The sequence below is a fragment of the Leucopleurus acutus genome (genome assembly GCF_964270905.1).
Source record: "Leucopleurus acutus genome assembly, chromosome: 11".
Taxonomy (NCBI): Eukaryota; Metazoa; Chordata; class Mammalia; order Artiodactyla; family Delphinidae; genus Leucopleurus; species Leucopleurus acutus.
This window is the reverse complement of record NC_139152.1, coordinates 65,801,730-65,822,337: the sequence shown is the minus strand read 5'-3', so window position 1 is coordinate 65,822,337 and position 20,608 is coordinate 65,801,730. Positions and strand designations below refer to the sequence as shown.

General features: G+C 33.2%; 1 protein-coding gene across 1 annotated transcript in view; it reads right to left on the bottom strand.

Moving 5' to 3' along the window:
- Positions 1 to 19,577, bottom strand: part of PTPRQ (protein tyrosine phosphatase receptor type Q) — a gene marked incomplete at both ends in the record, with an annotated part of 195,373 nt that extends 175,796 nt beyond the window's left edge. The window contains 9 exons of the mRNA XM_082849998.1: positions 1,091 to 1,263; positions 7,128 to 7,274; positions 10,036 to 10,164; positions 11,765 to 12,014; positions 13,166 to 13,365; positions 17,751 to 17,820; positions 18,159 to 18,385; positions 19,062 to 19,173; positions 19,524 to 19,577. Coding sequence (XP_082706124.1) covers positions 1,091 to 1,263; positions 7,128 to 7,274; positions 10,036 to 10,164; positions 11,765 to 12,014; positions 13,166 to 13,365; positions 17,751 to 17,820; positions 18,159 to 18,385; positions 19,062 to 19,173; positions 19,524 to 19,577 — 1,362 coding nt within the window. The remainder of the gene's footprint in view (positions 1 to 1,090; positions 1,264 to 7,127; positions 7,275 to 10,035; positions 10,165 to 11,764; positions 12,015 to 13,165; positions 13,366 to 17,750; positions 17,821 to 18,158; positions 18,386 to 19,061; positions 19,174 to 19,523) is intronic.
- Positions 19,578 to 20,608: the final 1,031 nt, after the last annotated feature.

Genomic DNA, 20,608 nt, shown 5'->3' with positions numbered 1-20,608 from the left:
AGGCCTTCTCAGCAGGAGCAGAGGATTAAGCTTTTGCCCTTTGCCTGAGTTGTCAACTAAAGTATCAGAGAAATCATAACTCAACATTTTTGCACAGAGGAATGGAGTCAACATTCTGGGCCAGAGATGTCAAACGACTTGGAGTAGTAAGTCCTGGGTGGCCAGAATGCATTAAACACATAGTGAGGTCAACTTTCAGGTAGATGTCAGAAATGGAGGAGAGCTGGGACTAGAAATAGAATAGGTAATATATGTGGAGATAGGAAAAAACAGTGATTCTGGACCAAAGGAGTGGAACCTAATTACTGAATAACCATCAGGTAGTACCTCTAAGGTACAGAGATTGCTACACTCACTGGTCCCAAGTATATTTAATTTTTGTGAGCCCCAGGGGCCACCAATATCTGGATACAACTAGTCTGCAGTTTTAGAGGGAACTCACAGGTGAACAGCTGGCTGGATGAGGTGAATGAAGACAGTGAAGGAAAATCACTGCTTCCTAACAGAAACAAAGGGGGAAAAAAGACTCCCGGTGTGAACAGAAGCAAACATTGTCCTCTTATTTTATATCTATGAAACGATTTCATCTCTTTTATTTATTTGATTTCTTTAATCAAATGTATATTGTTTGTTTGTTTTTAAATGAGGCAGCTTTGAGAAATCTGGCTTCCTAAGTAGGTCAAATCATTTGTCAACAACAGCTACTAAAATTACTGTGCCTTTCGTTGGCAACTATTCCAAATGACAAGCACAGCCTTAGAAGGAGTACTTAAATCATAACAGGAGTTTCCAAACAATTCATTAACTTAATTACCATAATAATATTCACTTATGGAAGTACCTTTAGTCCTGCTTAATTCCTCAATTAACATTTTTCATTGCTGAAAAAACATAATAGCACTTAACTAATAATATATGTCCTAAAATGAAATATGATGAGCTAGATTATCAACATAGCCTAAATTTACTTCATTTTGTACTCTGAAGCTCGTCAAATATTTTATGTTTGCATGTTGGCAAATCTTCCAAGTTATCAGGGCCAAAACCAAGTGGAAAGGGCTCCCCAAGATAAGAAATTAAAGTGCAATACCTCATCTTTTCCTGTGAGTAAAGTATTCTCCAATATTACTCCTGTCTCAGAAACTAATACTTTCACTCGATATTGGTTAATGATTCCATTTGGTTGTCGTGGTTTCTTCCAAGTAATGCTTATTTCTGTGGCTTCTACTTCTGCAACTTGCAAATCAAATACTGTACCTGGAGCTAAAAAAAGAGAATAAGAAAAGGGAAATTTAAAAATACATTCTCAAATTTTTAACAATTCCCTTAATTCTTAGTTCACGATTGAAGATATATAAGCAATTCTATTAGAAAACAGACTAAAACAATTTATTAATTATTAAATTTGTATCTGATCGTTTAAAATATAGATATTTAAATTTCTACACGTTGTTCTCAAAATGTCCACAAGAAACAGAATAACATAGAATAATTTTCCCAAATCAAAATGTCACAACATTTCTTCAAAACAAATTAATTAATAAAAACAACTTCCCAGGGAAAGTTGTTTATGATTGATGAATGCCCAGTAGAAATCCTGAAGACTTTATAAAAATTACAACATACCAAAAAATAATATCCAGAATACCATGAATGAAATTACATGTAGTTGGTAAAAATCAATTAGGCAAATTTTAATTCATTACATTAAATTGTTTGAAGAGTTGATTGATATTTTCCTGCTGATTTTACAAATTAATTATGTGAATCTCAAATTTCAGATGCCCTCACTCTTTGCAACAGTAAAGAAAAAGAGAGAAAAACTGACAATTGGTTTAAGATAAAGCAAGAAGTACTTAAATTCTAGTTAGAAAGTCATCAAGTGATAATAATTTTGTAATGTATAAAATCACTAAATAAATGAATGAATGAATGAATGTATGTATCTATGTATGTCACCAAGAGCAACCTCTAGGAAGCCTCCCAGGGCCACAGGAGTAATGAACCACGAGTAAACCTGCTCTGGGGACTTGTCCCCTTTCTGTCTATAGTTCATTGTGTGATTATAAATAACCAATTCACCCCTCCACCTTTAGTTTCCCTATCTATAAAATCGGTGTGATTAAAACTTTCCTATCACTATACAAAGTTAGGAACAAATTCAAAAGACTTTATAATATGTTGGTTCAAGAAAGAGAAAATGAGATGTAAAAATATTGTCCTTTATGATTAGGACGTGGTCACACATTAAGCTCATTTCCCTCATTTCCCTATTTCCCTAAGCTGAGATATTTCACAGTAGTACAGGTTTACCAAATTCCAGTTAGAAGAAAGACATATTGGGGGTATAATACAAATGAAGAATGACTCTGTTCTCCTTTAAGATAACAAAAAGGAACTGAAAATTAATGTCACAACTCCCATAAATATTATTATAATTAATGAACCTAATTATGCTTAAGTTAACCATGTAGTAAGCTCCTGTAACCATGTAGTATTTTATCCAGTAGATTAAAAGTTGTTTTTTTTTTTTTCTTTGTCTCTATGAAGTAATCAGTAAAAAAAATCTCCCTGGAGATTATAACAATGTAAATATTTCTAAATGTTTGTTGACTAGTTAATGGCTAGATGGATGAATTCTGGACTAAGAGCATATCTGATTACTGCAGTCAAATTTCCAGTGTCCATGGGCTTCCCTAGTGGCGCAGCGGTTAAGAGTCCGCCTGCCGATGCAGGGGACACGGGTTCGTGCCCCGGTCCGGGAAGGTCCCACCTGCCGCAGAGCGCCTGGGCCCGTGAGCCATGGCCGCTGAACCTGCGCGTCCGGAGCCTGTGCTCCGCAACGGGAGAGGCAACAACAGTGAGAGGCCCGCGTATCAGAAAAAAAAAAAAAAAAAAAAAAATTCCAGTGTCCAGTATGGGTATAACCTGTGCTCAAAACTGAAATAAACATAACATGGGTACACCTATAATTTGCCAATTATTTGCATCTCCTTTTCTAAAAACATTTTGGTATATCTCTATATAGAAGGATAACTCTTTAGATTGATTTCCCCAAAGGTGTTCAAATCTGGAGGAAAAATAGTTTGACCTTTGAAAGACTGAGGAAAGACTGAGGCTAGAACCCTACAATCACTGATTGATTCATTCATCATTCAACAGACTGAGGACTCATCATACAGTCACTGTTCTAGGCGCTTGAGGATAGAGGAAGGAATAAAACAGATAAAATCCTTTGCATAGGTCACCTCTTACACGTTTTATTTCATTAACATACACTGTTCCTAAAGCTTATGTTTCTATCATCATATATGCCAATATACATTTTTCAAGAGTGGAGGACCTTTCTGATTAACCATGTAGTGTGAGAACAACACAGCTATTTAAATAGCAAAACTCCAATTCCACCTTGCTTTGACATTTTATTTTGGGGTCGCTATGTAGACAAACTCTCAGTATTGCATAACCTAAATCAAAGAAGAGACCTGGCACTTTTCCATCTAATTTGAACACATGTAGAATCTTAACTGAAAAAGCCAGTTTAATAAGTACATTGATCAGATTAATCAGATAACTAAACCCTGCCTACTATAAAATAAGTGAAATGGTCAGTCCCATGTGATATAACATAATAACGTAGTAGGATACCAAACATTACCCAGTACAGCAGTATATTTAAAATGTACTCTCTTATTCTGTTAGCCAAACCTAAAAATAGTAGCAGATACTGTTTCTCTATCTTTTGATTTATACTTTTCAATATAACTTAGTAAGTATTGCCCCATGACACTAATGCCTAAAGTTACAATCCAACTTTAAGTGGTTCTATGTTATCCTAAAAAGGTACCCCAAACTTGTGTAAGAATGATTCTAAGGCTGTCTCTTTTTTTTATGAAAGAAGAAAAAGCTTAGGGGATAAAGGAAATGGAGTAGACAGCATTGTATCTTGTCTTTAGAAAGATACTTGATATGTTACACCACAAATTCTTATGGGGAAACCAGAGAAGTGTGGATTAGATCAAACTTCTTTAATATTGATACCAAATTAACTAAAGAAAATCAAACACACAAAGCAATTATTCATGGTTCAGCATCAATTATGAAGGTGTTGTCCATGGGGATGACCTAAGAATCATTCTCAAGTCAATACACCTATAAATTTTACTAAGAAATGGGAAACAGAGTACACATATGATTGGTAAAAATATATTCCAAATGATTTGGAGTTTGCAAATGAAAAATTCTTAGAAAAAAATGAAATGGAGACGAACGGCAGTGGGGTAGAGAAAATATATTAAAATAAGCCTGCCATTATCTAGCAAATTAAACTTCCATTAGAAGTGAATTTTGCAAAAATCTACTGAAAAATAAAAGTCACGGAGAATCCTGAAAAACACAAAGTTCAGAGTTTCTCAGTGATCTCCCTACAAAGATGTTGCTACTATTGGCAGAAAGTAGCAAATTGAAACTACTAAGGACAAATGTCTTCACTTCCAATATCTATTTATGGAGGAGTAAATATGGATTTCAATACTTTGTTTGCTTTTAAGGAATGATGTTAACCTCCTTAAAAGATATTTGACACTAGTGGCAGAGAAGTTTTAGGGGATATTGAAGCAGCAAAATTTACTTAAGTTTCTTTAATCCCGATACAAATAATAAGAAAATTCTGTTGCCTATGTTATATTCAGCAGATTACCTCATTTTGGAATAGGCAACTATGATGTTTTATAACATTAGAGATTATTAAATTATCATTTTTTCCCAAAACCATCTCTTCTTCATGCCTATGTAGAAATCTGCTCAGTAAAATATTAACGGATATGTAGAAACATTATGAAATACATAGGATAACTGCTTTAACAACATCATGTTGATTTTCTTTGATAATCAAAGTAGACCATGGACCATATGATTCTCAGTATTAGAGAAATCAGCCTCATTAAAATGTGATAGCATATATTTTCTATAAGAAATCAATCCAATATTTTTCTATGAGTATCTGGAGATTTGTTAGAACCCTAGTTATTTTAAAATATATTAATTTAAAAGCTGGTCCTAATTAATTTTTTAAATAGACTATAGACTACTTTTAAATATGGAGAAAATAATAAATTGAGTAACTTTAATTAGAATACAAAGAACCCTGTTGTATTAATGAATAAAAAGAATAATCTAAAACTAAGGTATAAATTTTACTTGACAGTATATAGTTCTAATGAATTATTAGATTTTTCTCATATAATCTAAAGATTCCTTTATGGCAAAGTTTTAATTAGTAGGACCAGGATTAATTAGTGCTGTCAGAGTCTACATTCACTGCATTTGCCCCAGCATTCCACTGAAACTCCCTGAGAACTCCATGGAGAAGCAGGCATGCAGAGGTAAGAACTGTGCCACGCCTGCCCTTAGAGAAACCCACCTGTTGCCAGTGGGTTCTCCTGGAAGCCACCTGGATGTGGTCTACATGGTGAGTAGTTCAGGAGGCAGTAGGATAAAACTTAGGATACACTGCTCGTTACACAGGGCAAGTAGAGTCAGATATTCAAAATAACTTGGTGTGAAAAATAACCCACGTGAAATATGTTGAACAATGTCCTTAAAATTCTACTTATTATTTTGTCAATAAAAAGTACAGATATAAAGAAAGGGAAATAAATGCTTAAACAATATCCCAAATAAACAAAATGGCACTGTATGTGGCAATGTATTGTCTATTTCCCTATTTTGGTCAGATACTGTAGGCCAAGAATGATGACAATAAAACAAAAATCTTAAATTGTGGATTCAGTTTAGGAGCACCAAAATCAGCTTGGCTTGAAAGAAGACTGAATTTATTTAATTGCATAACATGAGAATAGAAATTGGTCAGTTGGGTTGGTTGAGAAAAGACCAAATTCAAGGGCTCTAAGTATGACGAAGGCCAGATTGCTCTGTGGTGTTTGACAGCCATCCATAAATCTGTCTAGATTTCTTGAAAATGCTTAAGAGCAGGTTTAGGTGGAGGTGGGAGAAATTTCAGGTCTAATTGAGAAGACGTACAATGCTAAGACTCTTCTGATAGAAATACAATGGAAAAACTTTTGATATGAAAAAATGAGAGCATTTTGTTAATGAGTGTGCGTCTCTTTTTTAACCTGTATATTGAAACCGTATACACATTAGAATTTTCATTTGAAATCGATGTAACATAATTTTTACGTTCTTTCAATAGCAAAATATTATCAAGAGTTGTTCTTTGAAATGGGGGAGAAGTATAAAATTCCCTAATAGTTGCTGCCCTCTCATGGTGAAACACTTGAATGATTTATCTGATGAAGGTATGCCCAGCCTCGTGTGTGTGTGTGTGTGTGTGTGTGTGTGTGTGTATGCACGTGCATGTGTGCACACTGTGTACTTAATTCACAAGTTACTGTATGTTAGCTCTCACATAAACAAAAACTGAAAACTTTTTCAAGTGCTAGTGTGACTGTAAAAAAAAGATTGTATTCTCCTAAATAATTACAATATCTAAATAGAAATGAAGGCATTGAGCAAGTTTGGTGTGGGCCCAGAAAACAGGCTGTGAAATGGCATGGTAACGTTTTTTTAAACACTACAGTTCGCCTTAGACTGTGACGTTTAATATATACAAATAAAAAATTTCTTCAGGAGAAACTTTTAAAAATAATTTCAGTATATTCTGGTAAATTTATATTATGCACCTTCCAGAAATCCTCACTTCCTTAGAATATCCTTTTGATTATAAATATACTTTGTTATAGGCATTGTGGGATACATGGATTTCTCTGAACGTTATTTTGTGGGAAGATAGAGTCAACATTAAATAATGTGGTTTAAACCATGTTAAATGTGTTCACTTGTTTAAGTATTCTTGAGATTTTGCCAGCACTATTCCTTGTGAATTATGCAGGCTGATACTGCATGTAATGTTGATCTTTGGTCCCTCTTATTATGAAGCATGCTATGGGTTTAGTGTTCGAAGGAACACATGTTCAGAATGCACTAGGTAGTAATCTGATAAGGAAATAACATGAATTAGGTAAATATCAACCAAATAGCTTCTAATACAATGTTTAACCGATGCAATAAAATTTTCATTAACACACTAGAGGAGGTGTTCTTACCTTCTGGAGGAGTGAATACTGAAATATCTGACTTGGGTCCAATCCCTGCACTGGTTTCAGCCGCAACATACACGTCATACTTTGTAAATGGTGTTAGATTAGTGAATACAAACTTAAGGTCTTTTGTGCTATTATCCAAAATCTGACCTGCAAAAAGCAAAAGATAATTGAGGATTATTTACTCTTCAAGCATGTAATCATTCTTACATTTAAGTATAGAGCAATTAAAGTGTTAACCTATGCACTAACATTCACTATTACAATTTTAAAAGTGAATATATCTTAAATATTTAGCTTAGTGTCACACTGGTGTCCATTTATTTAAAATGGAAAAAAAATGAAAATCTTGCAGTATTTAAAATTACTTTTATATAAAGCCCTATTGGACCATAGTGTTATTTTTTGACATAGTTAAAATGAACACATTAGGTTTTACCAATATAAAAACAGTGACAGTGTTTGATACTCAAATTCATTCAATTAAAATGCTAAATATTCTCACCATCTTCTATAAAAAGATATATTTAGAAAATTTCTGTAGCTTAGCTTCTGAGCAAAATTTCTTAACTGGGCCATCATCAAAATTCCTTAAATTCTCAACTTTATCTCTGAATTGTTTTTTCCCCTTCTTGCTCTAACTGAAACCTAGCTCTCCCCTGAGACCACTGCTTCTGTTCCCTACAGCCACCCTGAATGGTGGTGACTGATTTTTCCCCGCAGCCCTCAAGCGACTAGGCGGTCAGGTGTGGTATGTGTTCTCCTTGCTCCTCTTTGCTCTTAGACAATTGTAGCTCCTCCTTAGAAAAGCCCACAGCTTCAGCTCTCATGTCATCGGTGACATCCACTGACTCTCATTGTTGTAGTGATCTGTGGACCCCAGGGTCACACACTCTCATTCTGGATGGTTTAGCTCCTGCTTCAATGGCATTTTCTTCAATGCTACCATCTTAATTTGTGGTGATTTCAATATCCTTAGAGATCATCCTTAAACTACTTCAAGCTCTCCTTAAATAATCTAGTCCTCCACCTGATCTCAGTCACTCCCTCACAGTCATAATAGACATGGCTATTACCAATAACTGCAAATCCTAAATTATCTCAATTTCATGCAGCTGTCTCTGACCACGCTTCCTGTCTCCTGATCACTACTCTAGAAGCCAGAACCAACAATTCTTTGGGACCTCCAATCCATTGATCTTACCACCTACTTTATTTTGTTTGGTTCCTCACCACTTGATGTCTACTCTTTATCCATTGTCAGTAATAATCACTGCCTTACATAAGCCCTCTCCTGTTGAAGGGAACTGGAGAAAACAACAAATCCACTCTGACTGATATCACTTTATTCATTACCACACTTCAAATGAGCCCTAAATGGTACTCAGCACCTTACCTAACTTCAGTAGTACAGTCACTCTCTACTCTTCTAGGTGAATATTTACACTTTTTCTTCCCAGTTGATTAGTTGGAAAAATTAATCATTCAGAAGACATGTGCCACATACTCCCACCAACACAACTACCTATGTACAGCAACTGCACCCACAGACTCTGCCTTATAACCTGTTACAATGGATAAACCATCTGGATTCTTATTCAAACTAATCCCTACATTTGAGCAAAAGATCCCATTTTCTGCCTACACAAAGATATCTTTCCAATAATTCCTGTCTTTCTTATATCATCAACATATCCTTTTTTTAATTTATTCCCATCAGCAAACAAACATGCTTTGCTTGTTCCCTCTGAAAAGAAAACCTGTCGATGCTGCTCACCCCTCACCCCCACTACCCACTTCCATTCACTGCTTCACTTTGCAGCAGAACTCAAGAGCTGTCCATTACCCACTGTTCCAATTCTCTTCTCCCATTCTCTCTTCAGTCTACTCCAAGCAGGCATTTACCCCACATACTCCATCATAACTGCTCTTGATAAGATCGCTAATGACTTCCAGTTTGCTAAATTTGATAGTTACTAAATACATTCTCTTGACTTACCAGCCTCACAGATATAAGAGTACTTTGTCACAATTTTGTAAAATAGTACTGATAGAAAAGCTATGTCTGGGTATCCATGTGTGTCTATGTACTGAGGAGGGAGGGGGAAAAACAGACTACCATATCTTTAGGCATGCAAATATTTCAGAATTTTAGGAGCATAAGGTACTCAGGGATGAGAAATAAAGTTTACTCATGTGTTTCATGATAGATTCCTAGAAGTTCCCAAATGAATAATTTGGACATTTGTCGATTTTTCCACTCTTCCAAATAAATGATAATATGTGAGTTTATGTTATTTCATTACTATCTGAAATAAACTTATTTCATAGAACCATAGAATGCAGATTATGAAAGAATTGTAGAGTTTACTTAATCAACTTCTACTAATATAGTTTTTGAACCCCTTAAAATATTTGACAAGTGGATGTCCAGCTCCTCCTTGCTCAGAAAGATGATGAACTCGCTACATTATGAAGTTGCCCATATTACTTTTAGAGAGCCAATTATTAGAAATAGTTTCTTTCTTCTAAGCAGAAATCTGATTTAATATATAACCAAAGCCCATTGTTCTTCATATATTTGCAATCAGAGAAAGTCAAGGTCCTCCTGTTCAAATATGTGAAGACATGTATCTCTTCTAAAACTTCTCTTCTTGAGGGGTTATCCTTTGTTCGTTCAGCTCCTTGTCATGAAATATGGAACATGGACAATGTTTTACCCTCCTTATACTTATTTATGATTTTAAACAAAAAGTTCAAAGAGCCTCACTTCCTTATTACTTTTCTACTGTTTGCTTCAACTATAGGGTCTTTTAAAAACAGTTAAATACTTTTTAAAAGTTTGATCATAGTAACATATTTTATATAATTCTTACTCCAAAAGGTAAACACAAAACTGATTAAGACTTACCTGATGGTCCATATAATTCAACTCTGTAACTAAATTTTCCTGTAACTGTAGTTGGTGGGTTCCATGAAACTGAAAAGGACTTTCCTGTAATGTTACCTGTTACACAGTTTTGCGGTGGTCCTTCAGGCACTAAAATGATTACAGAAAAATAATGAATAAATAATAGATATATATATAAAATTTAAAAGCACCTTATTAAATACACAAAATAAAACACAAAATCAGAGGAAAAAAAAGGTCACACAGTAAAGTGTTTGTTTTTTCAACCTACAAAAAGAAAAAATAGGCTATAATTGAAGAATTTGAATAAGTGGTGGACCATCAGATAAACTCCTTATTTGCAACAATTACTATTTTTATTTAATGCTGTATATTATTGCACAGGGTGTTTTATTCCTATATAGTTCATTGTACAGTTACATTGTCTAGAAGCATTTATACGTATTGCATTCAACAAGCCCTGGGCATCTGGCTTGATAAAAGCTCTCCCTCTGGTGTACACAGGTAGAAGGGGCAAAGAAATAACTCAACCTTCAGAATCTGTTGGCAGTGATTTTACTTTTTATATCAATATCTGTATTTGGTTCTGAGAGGAAATTTATAACCTATATTCGAATGTAACATTGGTAACATATAAAAATAATAATGATATTTAAAAATAGTCTTTTTCATAGTCTTTTTCATGGATATTTAAAAAGTCTTTTTCTATATTAAGACAAACACTTTCTTTTAATTGAAATGAAACATTCCAAATATTTTTAAAAACAAAATTCTTGTCTACCAAATTTCACTTTGTGTGACCTTCATGAAATTCTTTCTTTTTTTGTATAAAAAGAAGGAGTATAGAAGAAGAAATGGTCTGATTCAAAGATGTTTAATTCAAGAAAAATCTTCAAATTTACATGTACTTAAACGACACCTATGTAATCAGAAAAAAATACTATGCTTTAGTGAAATTACCCTACAAGTAATAATTTCCAGTAGACTTAAAAATCATCAATCCAACTGAATTTCTGATACTATATATTTAGTATGGCATTATGTAGTATGTTTAGATGTGTGTGTCTATATATATATGTGTATATATGGACGCTGACATATTATCATTATTAAATATATAAATACCATACCTAGAAATATGTACTATTAGAATTTAGTAGTAATAATAACATCTAATCATACTCATTTAGTACTAACACCATCTCCATAAGGAAGATACTATTACTGTCTCCATTTTTCACAAAAGGAAACTGAAATACAAAGAGGATACAGGTAGGTATTTTTTAACTACTGTTTTTATCTGATGCTGAATGTTAATCGCATGATATTTCTGCTACTGCAGGTGTTATCTCCACATCTGGCAATAGCAATATCAGTGAGAGAAGTCATCTGCACATGACTATAGAAGATGAAGGACAGGATGATTACGAAAAATTGCTGGGGTCACAGAATGATAAAAGCTGATCTTAGGATCAAGGCTATTAGTTCAGGAGTCTCTTCTCTGAAATCTCCTTTCTCATTTTAGATGCTTATGTTAGTATCATAAAAGAGTATTGAAAGTGAAGATGCTCCAGAAGGGATACATATTATCTGTTATTAGGGCAAAAAAAAAGTTATTGAAAGGGAAGGAAGGTTTTAACAAAAATATCTACATGAAAAAAATGAAATGTTATTCTATGAATAATTTAACTCCTTTTCCTACCAAAGAAAAAAAAGAAAGAAACCATACCTGATTCTGGTGTTCTGACAATCGTACTATCAATATAACCTGCTTCAGTTGTAACAGCAGAAACTTCAAAAAGATACGTCGTATAAGGTCTCAAATGTGTCACTACAAAACTGATAGGCTCTTTCCACACAGAGCTAATCTTCCTCCCGGGCAACATGCTCGATGGGTAGGTGGTACGTGATGGAGGCGTCACTCTCCCGAGGGTTGGAGAAGGGCTGGTTGTACTCCATAAAAAGGATTCATTACTCTCCTAGTGAATAACATAAACATCAATGGGAAAATAATGTGGTATCACTTGATGGCGATGATAAGGGTAATTCATTTTTTCTTTATACTACAAATATTATTCCTAATTTGTGTGTGTATGTGTATGATTGGGTAAGAGTTTAACAGATTCACTTACCCATTATAGCTACAGACAAATCTGCTAGATTTTAATTATACCCACTTACCGTCTAGAGTTATACCATCAATACCATTGTCCACAGTTTTAGAACAGAATGTATTTACTGCATTCTTTACGCCTTAATCTTTCTTATAAGTAGGATTTCATGTGGCTTTGAGTAAAGGTACAACTATAGCAAAATCATTATTAAGAATTTTTAAAATTCATATTAAAAATGCAAGAGCCAAAGAGATGAAATGTTTTCCCTATTGTGAAATTTCAAACATAACGTCACTTTCTTACCGTTATGATCATTTTTTTCTGCAACAGTATTCAAGACAAAGCTAATAGAACATGTGTTTGTGTGTATATGGGTACATGTGTATATGTGTATTAGATATCCAAATTAAAAAAATATTTTGTGACTTCTACTTAAAGCATTTAAACTTAAAGCATTTAAAAGAAAAGTAATTTTGGTTGTTTTCTCATCAATAATATCACAAAGATAACCAAAATTAACTTTAAAAAAGCATTATTACAGTACTTCCAGGGATTTCCCATCTATGACTAGAGTAGTAACAAATTCTTCACTAAAGATATACACAACAAAAACAATCTACTTCCACAAACTTAACCTTGACTATTCCCCTCCCCTCCTCTCCTGTCACACGGAAGTATTATCTTTTTTCCAGTGATATCCTATGATTTCCTACTTCAGGGCTTATAAAATATCCTCTACCTCCACATAATCTCCACCTATCCTTACTCCAAGGCCTATCACAAATGCCATGCCTATAATGTAGTCTTTCCAGAGCTCCCTAAGTGATCTGATATCTCACTGCTGAATTCTCAAGCCTTTCTCTTATTCTGCCTTGACTATAGCCAATTGTATATCATATGATACTATAAGTAATCAAATAGCTAAGAATCATTTTGGTAAAATGGAAATTTTACCAAAACTTCAAGATGTAATTTACCTAAAATTTTTGAGACAGAAAATGTTCCATGATACTTACAATACATTCTGGCAATTTCCCGGGCAAAATGTCCTCTACTCTGATTGAAACATCTTTCACTACTATCCCACTTCTGGCATGTTTGACGCTAATCTTGAAGCTGGTAATTTTGCCATTTGGTTGCCGAGGTAAATACCAAATCAGGCTTACTGCTGAATAGTTAAAGGCTTCGACTGTGAGATTCACCACTTTTCCTGGAGCTGGGGAAGTGAGAGGGATTGAAGGAGAGGAAAAACATTGTTATAAAACTTAGAATGGCATTTATATAACTTTGGGATGTTACGTTTCCCATGTTATATGAAATTAAATGTATAATACATTGTATAAAATCTACTTGGGTATACTTTTTGAAATATATACTTGAATATACTTTTTGAATTGACTTTTGCCTAAAATAAAGAACTGGAAATTGGGCCCATAGAGTTGTGTTTAAGAGGCACACAAGCTTTACTTCAGGATTATTTGGCCAATACATCCATCAATAAACTATTTCAAATAAGTCTGAAAAAATATTCAGTCAACAGTTGTTTGTGGTTATAGAAATTTGAATAATGAATATCTTACTTTCTGAAATACTCTGGAATTACGTAAATTCCTTATATAATGAAGAAGTGGCAAATTCGAACAATTATATAACCATTTGCACCAAAAAGCACATTTCTAGAATGTATGTAAATATTCAGTGTCTAATATAAAATGGATACCACCCAATTGATTGTGGTTATTATATTTTGACTTTCATACACCCTCAAGATCAACTTTCATCAGAATCCATGATACTTTGTTAGTAATTATTAATAATCTGCATAATAATAAGCTATATGCTATCTTAGTTGGAATGAGATAAACATGAGGCCAGAGTGAAGAAAAATGATACTTATTAATTCAAGGTTAATTATGCAAAATTGACCAAGTAGAGTAAATAATCAAGGTCCTTTAGAATATAGAACAACCATGACAAGTCACTATTGAAAGAAATAAAAACAAAACAAGATGTTTGGGGTAAAACAATATAAATGATAGTAGAAGTGCCTAGCATTGAGAAATCAAACAACCAGAGTTTAGGTATACATTGTAGAGAAGAATACCAAAATGTGATTTGTAAATGAAAGCCACATAAAATATATGAGAAAGTTAGGTCCTGGGCAGGAGAGCTGTATGTGGATGATATGAGTTCAACAGAAATTAAGAAACTTAACAACAGCTGCATTTTAATGGAAAAAAGTAAAATACAACAATTTGGGAAGATGACTAATCATTAATAATGGATGTCATAATGGATAGAAATTTTTTTCTTCAAGAGAAACTGATCAAAGGAATTAAAGCTTAAGAAGGACAGTCTAAAGTATGCAAATTTTATAAGACTGCCTGAAATATATATCAGTAACAGACTGCATACAAGCTGGCACATTTCCAAATCGGTCTTAACAACAATCATGAGGAACTGCCCAAGTGTAGAGAAATTTGAATTTACAAGATAACCAAACCTTTATTACATTCCAAAACATGATTTCAAAATATCTTTTAAAGTACACAAAATATATTAGATAAAAATTAATTAACTCTGTTAAAGAACATTTAGTGAAAAAGAGGTTATTTTTATTCACTTAAAATTACATTATTTTTGCCTCAGTAAAATCTGTGTGTTTTCCTTTTGTGACTTCATGGTGTCTGAAGACTAATTTGGGCTGTTTTCTGTAGCTGACAGGTCTTCTCCTACTTTAAATATTCTAGTTTCTACTTCTGGATTTTTAGGTACCGAAATCCCATCATCTTTTGATTTTTATAGTGAATTTATCCATCTTGGTCCAAGTAAAGATCTGACACTAAAGCACCAAAAAATTCTGTTTATAAATCACTTCACCTTTCAGATAAGTCTTCCACACACTTTGAGGGCATAGCTAAACAAGTGACTTGCGTAAATATATAAGTATGTGAAACTAATTAAAACTTTTCAAAGTGTATACTATACAAAACATACATTTTCTTGAGCCAGAAAAAAAACAAAAAACCTTTCTAAATCAAATATAGAGACTTCTAAAAGAATCTTCTACATTTCCAAGGATCCATCAAGTTAGAAATGAAGGTACAAGAGATATTTCTAATATTTTAAAGCTAAAATTCTACATTTGTCTGAAACAATGCTCTGTGAGAAGTAAGAAAGTTGAGATTTTTGTGCTTGTGGATGTGATATCAGCTCAGTATGGTATAATGGGTTAACTTTAGACTTTACGAGTATTTTTATTCATGGAGAAAGAAATTTGGTTTAATAATAATAAATGCAATTTATTATTCCACAGAAATTTTCCTTAAATCTAGTTCTGTGTAGCATAAATAATAAAAAGGAGTCCTTGGGGGAAAACTTGGACATAACTGATCTAACTAAATTTCGGTTTATATTTTTACCACTTAACATTTTTTTTAAAAAACAAAAGATAAGGCAAGACTGATTATGTGATTATGTAATTTCCCCAAGAAAACACAGCAAGTCAGAAACAGAGTAAAACTTCTGTTCCGGTATTATTTTCACGCCATCCTAGAGTGTTAGTCTGTCCCAATCATAATTTGCCAAGAGAGAAAATAACTCCAGAAATTATGTCAGTTAGTAGAGTATAAAATATATAAAGTTCAAAATACTGTCAAGTTGAAATCATAATCTGCATGAACCAGGCTTTATCAGAAGCTGTATCAAGATGACATTTTTAAAAAAAGAATAAATTATTTGCTAAGTCATTCAAAAATTATTCCAATTATTTTCCCTGAAGCTAAAAACATAATAAATTTTTATTTTATATCCTAGTGAACATTTAATTTAAAATAATAATTTTCTCAATTTTTAGTTGTGCTAATAATCTGAATGTCACTAGGTTCAATATCAATAGGAAAAAGACCTCATGAATCATTAATTTCTAATCTTAAATAAACTCTAGAATTTTCTCTTAATTCTTTCTATGGCACAGAGCATGTATTCACATGCTTCTCTTGATAGGGTCTCAAATAAAAACTGGGCCATAAAGCTTGGCACATGTTTCTTTTAACATTATAATTGCATAATCCCCTCTAGATATACAGGGCCCATTTCAATGTAACCCTTTGGCAGTGAACCACTGGATATTTTTATCTTTATCTGTATCTTTATACAGAACATTTATAGTTGCACAAAATTACAGAAATTGTTTTTATAGCACTTCTCACCAATCTAGTATATTACTTAGTAACTCATTTACTTATCTTAGCCCACTAGAATATAAGCTCCACAGAAAATATTTGCTATTGATTGGAGATGCCATTCTTTGTGCCATTTTTCTATTTATTGGTTCTGACTGTTTGCTATTATAAATAAACAGCTGAATTACTAAATAAATAAAATTACCTCCATTCCATAACAACTTATTTTTATCACAAAGCTTATGTTCTACTAGGCTAACACATACAATAAAAAGCAAGTAAATGTGTTACATGTCAGGCTTGTCCAATGGAGAAAAATAAATCTATTGGAAATAAAGATGGACAGAAGGAAACAGGGGCTATTTTAGAAGGTGTAGTCAGGAAAGGTAAAGTGAGATCTGGATCTTAGTGAAAGAGTATTCCAGGCAGAGGGAATAGCAAGAGAAAAGACCCTTAGATGGAAGATCAGTATGGCTGGAGTAGACAGAGGGAGAGGAGAAAGGTAAGAGATGAAGTCAGAGAGGGGAAAGGGCATACAGAGCACTGTAGCTCATGGGAAGGACTTAGGTTCTTGCTCTGAATAAGACAGGAGCCATCTTACGAGGAGAGAAGTAACGTAGTCTAGCTTCTCTCTCAAAAGATTATGTGGCTCTTGTCGGTAGAGTAAACTATAGGTAGGTAAGCTGGAAACAGGAAAACCAGTGAGGAGACTTTCGATTGTTCAGGCGAGAAATGATAATGGATTACACAGGGTGATTAACAATAGGGGTGAGATTCAGGATATATTTTGATATAATGTTGGCAGGGTTTGTTGATAGATTACAGTATACTATGAGAGAGAGGAATCAGGATGATATCACATTTTTCCTCTCAGCCATTGGGAGAATGGAGGTAGCTTAAATTGGTTCGGTAATGATTACATGTTATGGAATAATATGATAACCATTATAATCTGTATTTCCAAAAGTCTAATGTCATAATAATACTTACGATTTGATGTTAAGAGGAAAAGGCAGGCTATAAACTTGCAAAAATGGCACAAGCCTACTTTTACTAATATATAGTCACAAAGACATATATTCATTGGAAAAAAAAAAGATCAGCCAGAAATGGACCAAAAGGGTAATAGCATTTTTTATATAACAGGGCCATGGATAACTTTCATTTAGGGTTTTTTTTATTTCTGTTTTTTTCAAAGTTTTCTAAGATAACACTTAGTGTTTTTATAATCAGAAAGAACAATATACATTTTAATGAGTAAACTTACTATCCAAGAAGACTCTAAAAGTAATTGAAGGGCCATGTTGTTGAAAATTTTATGCATTTTAGTGCCGAATTTTGTTTATATCCCTATTTATTTTCAATGACAAAAACTCAAAACGAAGCTAATTCAGAATAAATGATTTAGGAAAATTACCACTTTCTGCAGTTTGGAAGAGAAATGGGTCACTAAACACTCCAATGCCAGCACTGTTTTCAGCAGCAACCTAGAACAGACCAAAAGAATTACATTCAAGCTTTACACTCTGTAATTAAACAGAATCTGAAATAATAAAACTTTGATTTGTCCAGAAGATAAATGATAAAGAGCTGACTGTCAGTAGGTTCAATATCAATAAGAAAAATAAATTATATAAATACACATAAAAATGAAAAGAGATTATAAAATTTGTTCAAGTTTTAAAAGCCCAGATGGGCAATGAGGCCAAGACTCAGATGATCCTTCTTCAGTCACTTGCTGCAAAGGCTTGACCTGGTGGGATAAAGCTCCTTCACTTTTAAAATGAATGAATATTCTAATACTAACTATTTACAAAATAATTACCTTGATTTCATATGTTGTTCCAGGTTTAAGATTAGTAAGAAGAACTTCCAGACTGTCTGGCTTTGCTCTAACTTGTGTATACGCTGCTTGCATCCATGGACAAACTTCCTTATATTTTACAACGTAAGATATAATCCTTCCATTCGGATTAGGTGGTGTATTCCAAGACAGAAGAATCCCAGCAGATCCGACTCTTTCCCCTGCTAGGAAGACTGGAGGCCCTGGTTCTATTTTTTTGAAAAAATTCATGTTGTTATAAGGTCAAACAATTATTATTGTATTTTCACAATCATATGTAAGAAAAATATCTACAAATTGTAGACTTCTGAAGTTCCCAAAGACTAATGGTCTCATAAGTGTAAGTTTACCCTCCCTAGAGCTTTGCTACCACAAGAAAAAAGAAAGATTAAATGCTTTGGGGAATACCAAAAATAGTCTTTTATAAGAATGTAAAAAATGGAATGCTACTAAAACCTACATGCCAAATATACTTTTAATGCCAAATCATTTTTTAAAAAAACTTACTTGATGCAAGGCTTATACACAAACACTAAGAAAACAAGAACCAGTATTACAAAATGAATAACTCTTTCAGAGCAACTATAGTGAGTTTATTTTCACGGCTCTGTATTATTTAAATATTACCATTAACAGTGTTTCTGATCCATTTCACAAACAAGTATAGAAAAATTATCTTTGCTCTTTGAAAGTAATGGAAGATAACTAGTAGAACTCAGGTTCTAAACAGATCACTTTCTTAAGTTTCCATTTTGCTTTAATTACTAAACTGTTCTCATGCATACAATGCACATATCGCCAATGTAAATATTTCCATCCAACAGATTTATAATGGTTCCAAATACTTTGTAAAAAAAAAAAAAAAAAAGGAAAACATATACTTACTTGTCACATTCGTTGTCACTGTTCTACTAACAGGTAAGCTGTATGTTGTAGCAGAAATGGAAGAGATGGTTACATCATACCGTGTACCAGGAACAGCATTAGAAACATCAACCTGGAACACCAAAAGCAAGTGATTGTGTTAAAATTCTGAAAAGCAAGAAAGTTAAAACCATAAATCTATCACAATCAATAAAACAAAGTAACACTTCACTACATAACTCTGAGCTATTTAAGATATCACAATATATTTCCTATCACTGTAAAATATAAATTTGTTATATCACATAACTATTTACCAAATAACAGATAACAAAAACTTAACAAAACATACTGCATTATCAAAGACTAAATCAGTATTTCTATCTATCCTAGTTCATTGTCACAAGAAACAACTATTTAAGAGTCTTAAGAAAATTACAGTCCATTGCTTAGCCCTGGTATTTAAGAGTGTGTACAAAATACCTGTGTCTCTGAAGTTCCAATAAAAAGTAAAAGAAAAATCATAAGAAAATCCATCATTATTACATTTTTCAGGCAGTGGAATCACATTGATGGCTCTAGAGAGAAATGTTGCCTGCATTAATGATTTAAAGACAGATCCTCCTGGCAAGTGCACAATTAATGAGCGTGGATTACTCAATAGCTCTGCCCTTTCATTGTTAAACTATTCATGAACCCTTGGATCGTTGGCTGTAGGTTCAGGGTAGACTTAAAAAAAGAGACACAGACATTACTAAGGTAACAGTCCACCAGTGCTGAAACTTAAACTCATCAATTCGGCATCTGTGTTTTTGTCTTCATCTTATGCTTTTAAAAAGTCTCAAAGGAGTAAGTTTTCATGGTGGATGAGTTTCATAAAGAACTTTCCTATTTGGACCAAATATAAATACAAGTTAGTTTGGCAAGTACGATAATGAAAACGATACCTGATATTCTCCACCTCCAAGATCTCTGATAGTAACAAAGCCACTGTCAGGAACAAGATCCACGTGAAACCCATCCACATGGCCAGAGGGTAGGCTCCAGTGCAGAGAAAAGGAATGCGCAGAAATATTGAAGGCTTTAAGTTTCTCAGGTTTTTCCGGTTCTGATATTGAAAAACAGAGGTTTAAAATAGTTATTCTAAACCTTCAAAGAAAAAAGGAAAATCAATAGTCTAAGGGCCAGGTTTCAAAATAACCAAATTGTCAGAAAGCATCAGATCCTTTAAATTATCTCTAGCTCTATGTAGGTGTTAGGCATGTATATCTTTAAAATTAGCTAGTTTCTAAGCTTAATTATCAAAAATGATACATCAATTCATGTATCTATTTCTGGGATATTCCTTACCTACTGAAATCTTTTGGTTGACTAGATAGTTTTTTTTAAAGCTTATGCTCTAATTGAAAAACTGAATCATTTTAAAGATAAGTACAAACTACTATCCACTTACCTGGATATTTATCAAACTGAAATAAATACCCAAAAAATATCAAAATCTGCCAAAATTTCATATTAGAAATGAAAAAAAGATAGTTTTTAAACAGTAAGTAGTAAGTGTCCTAGCC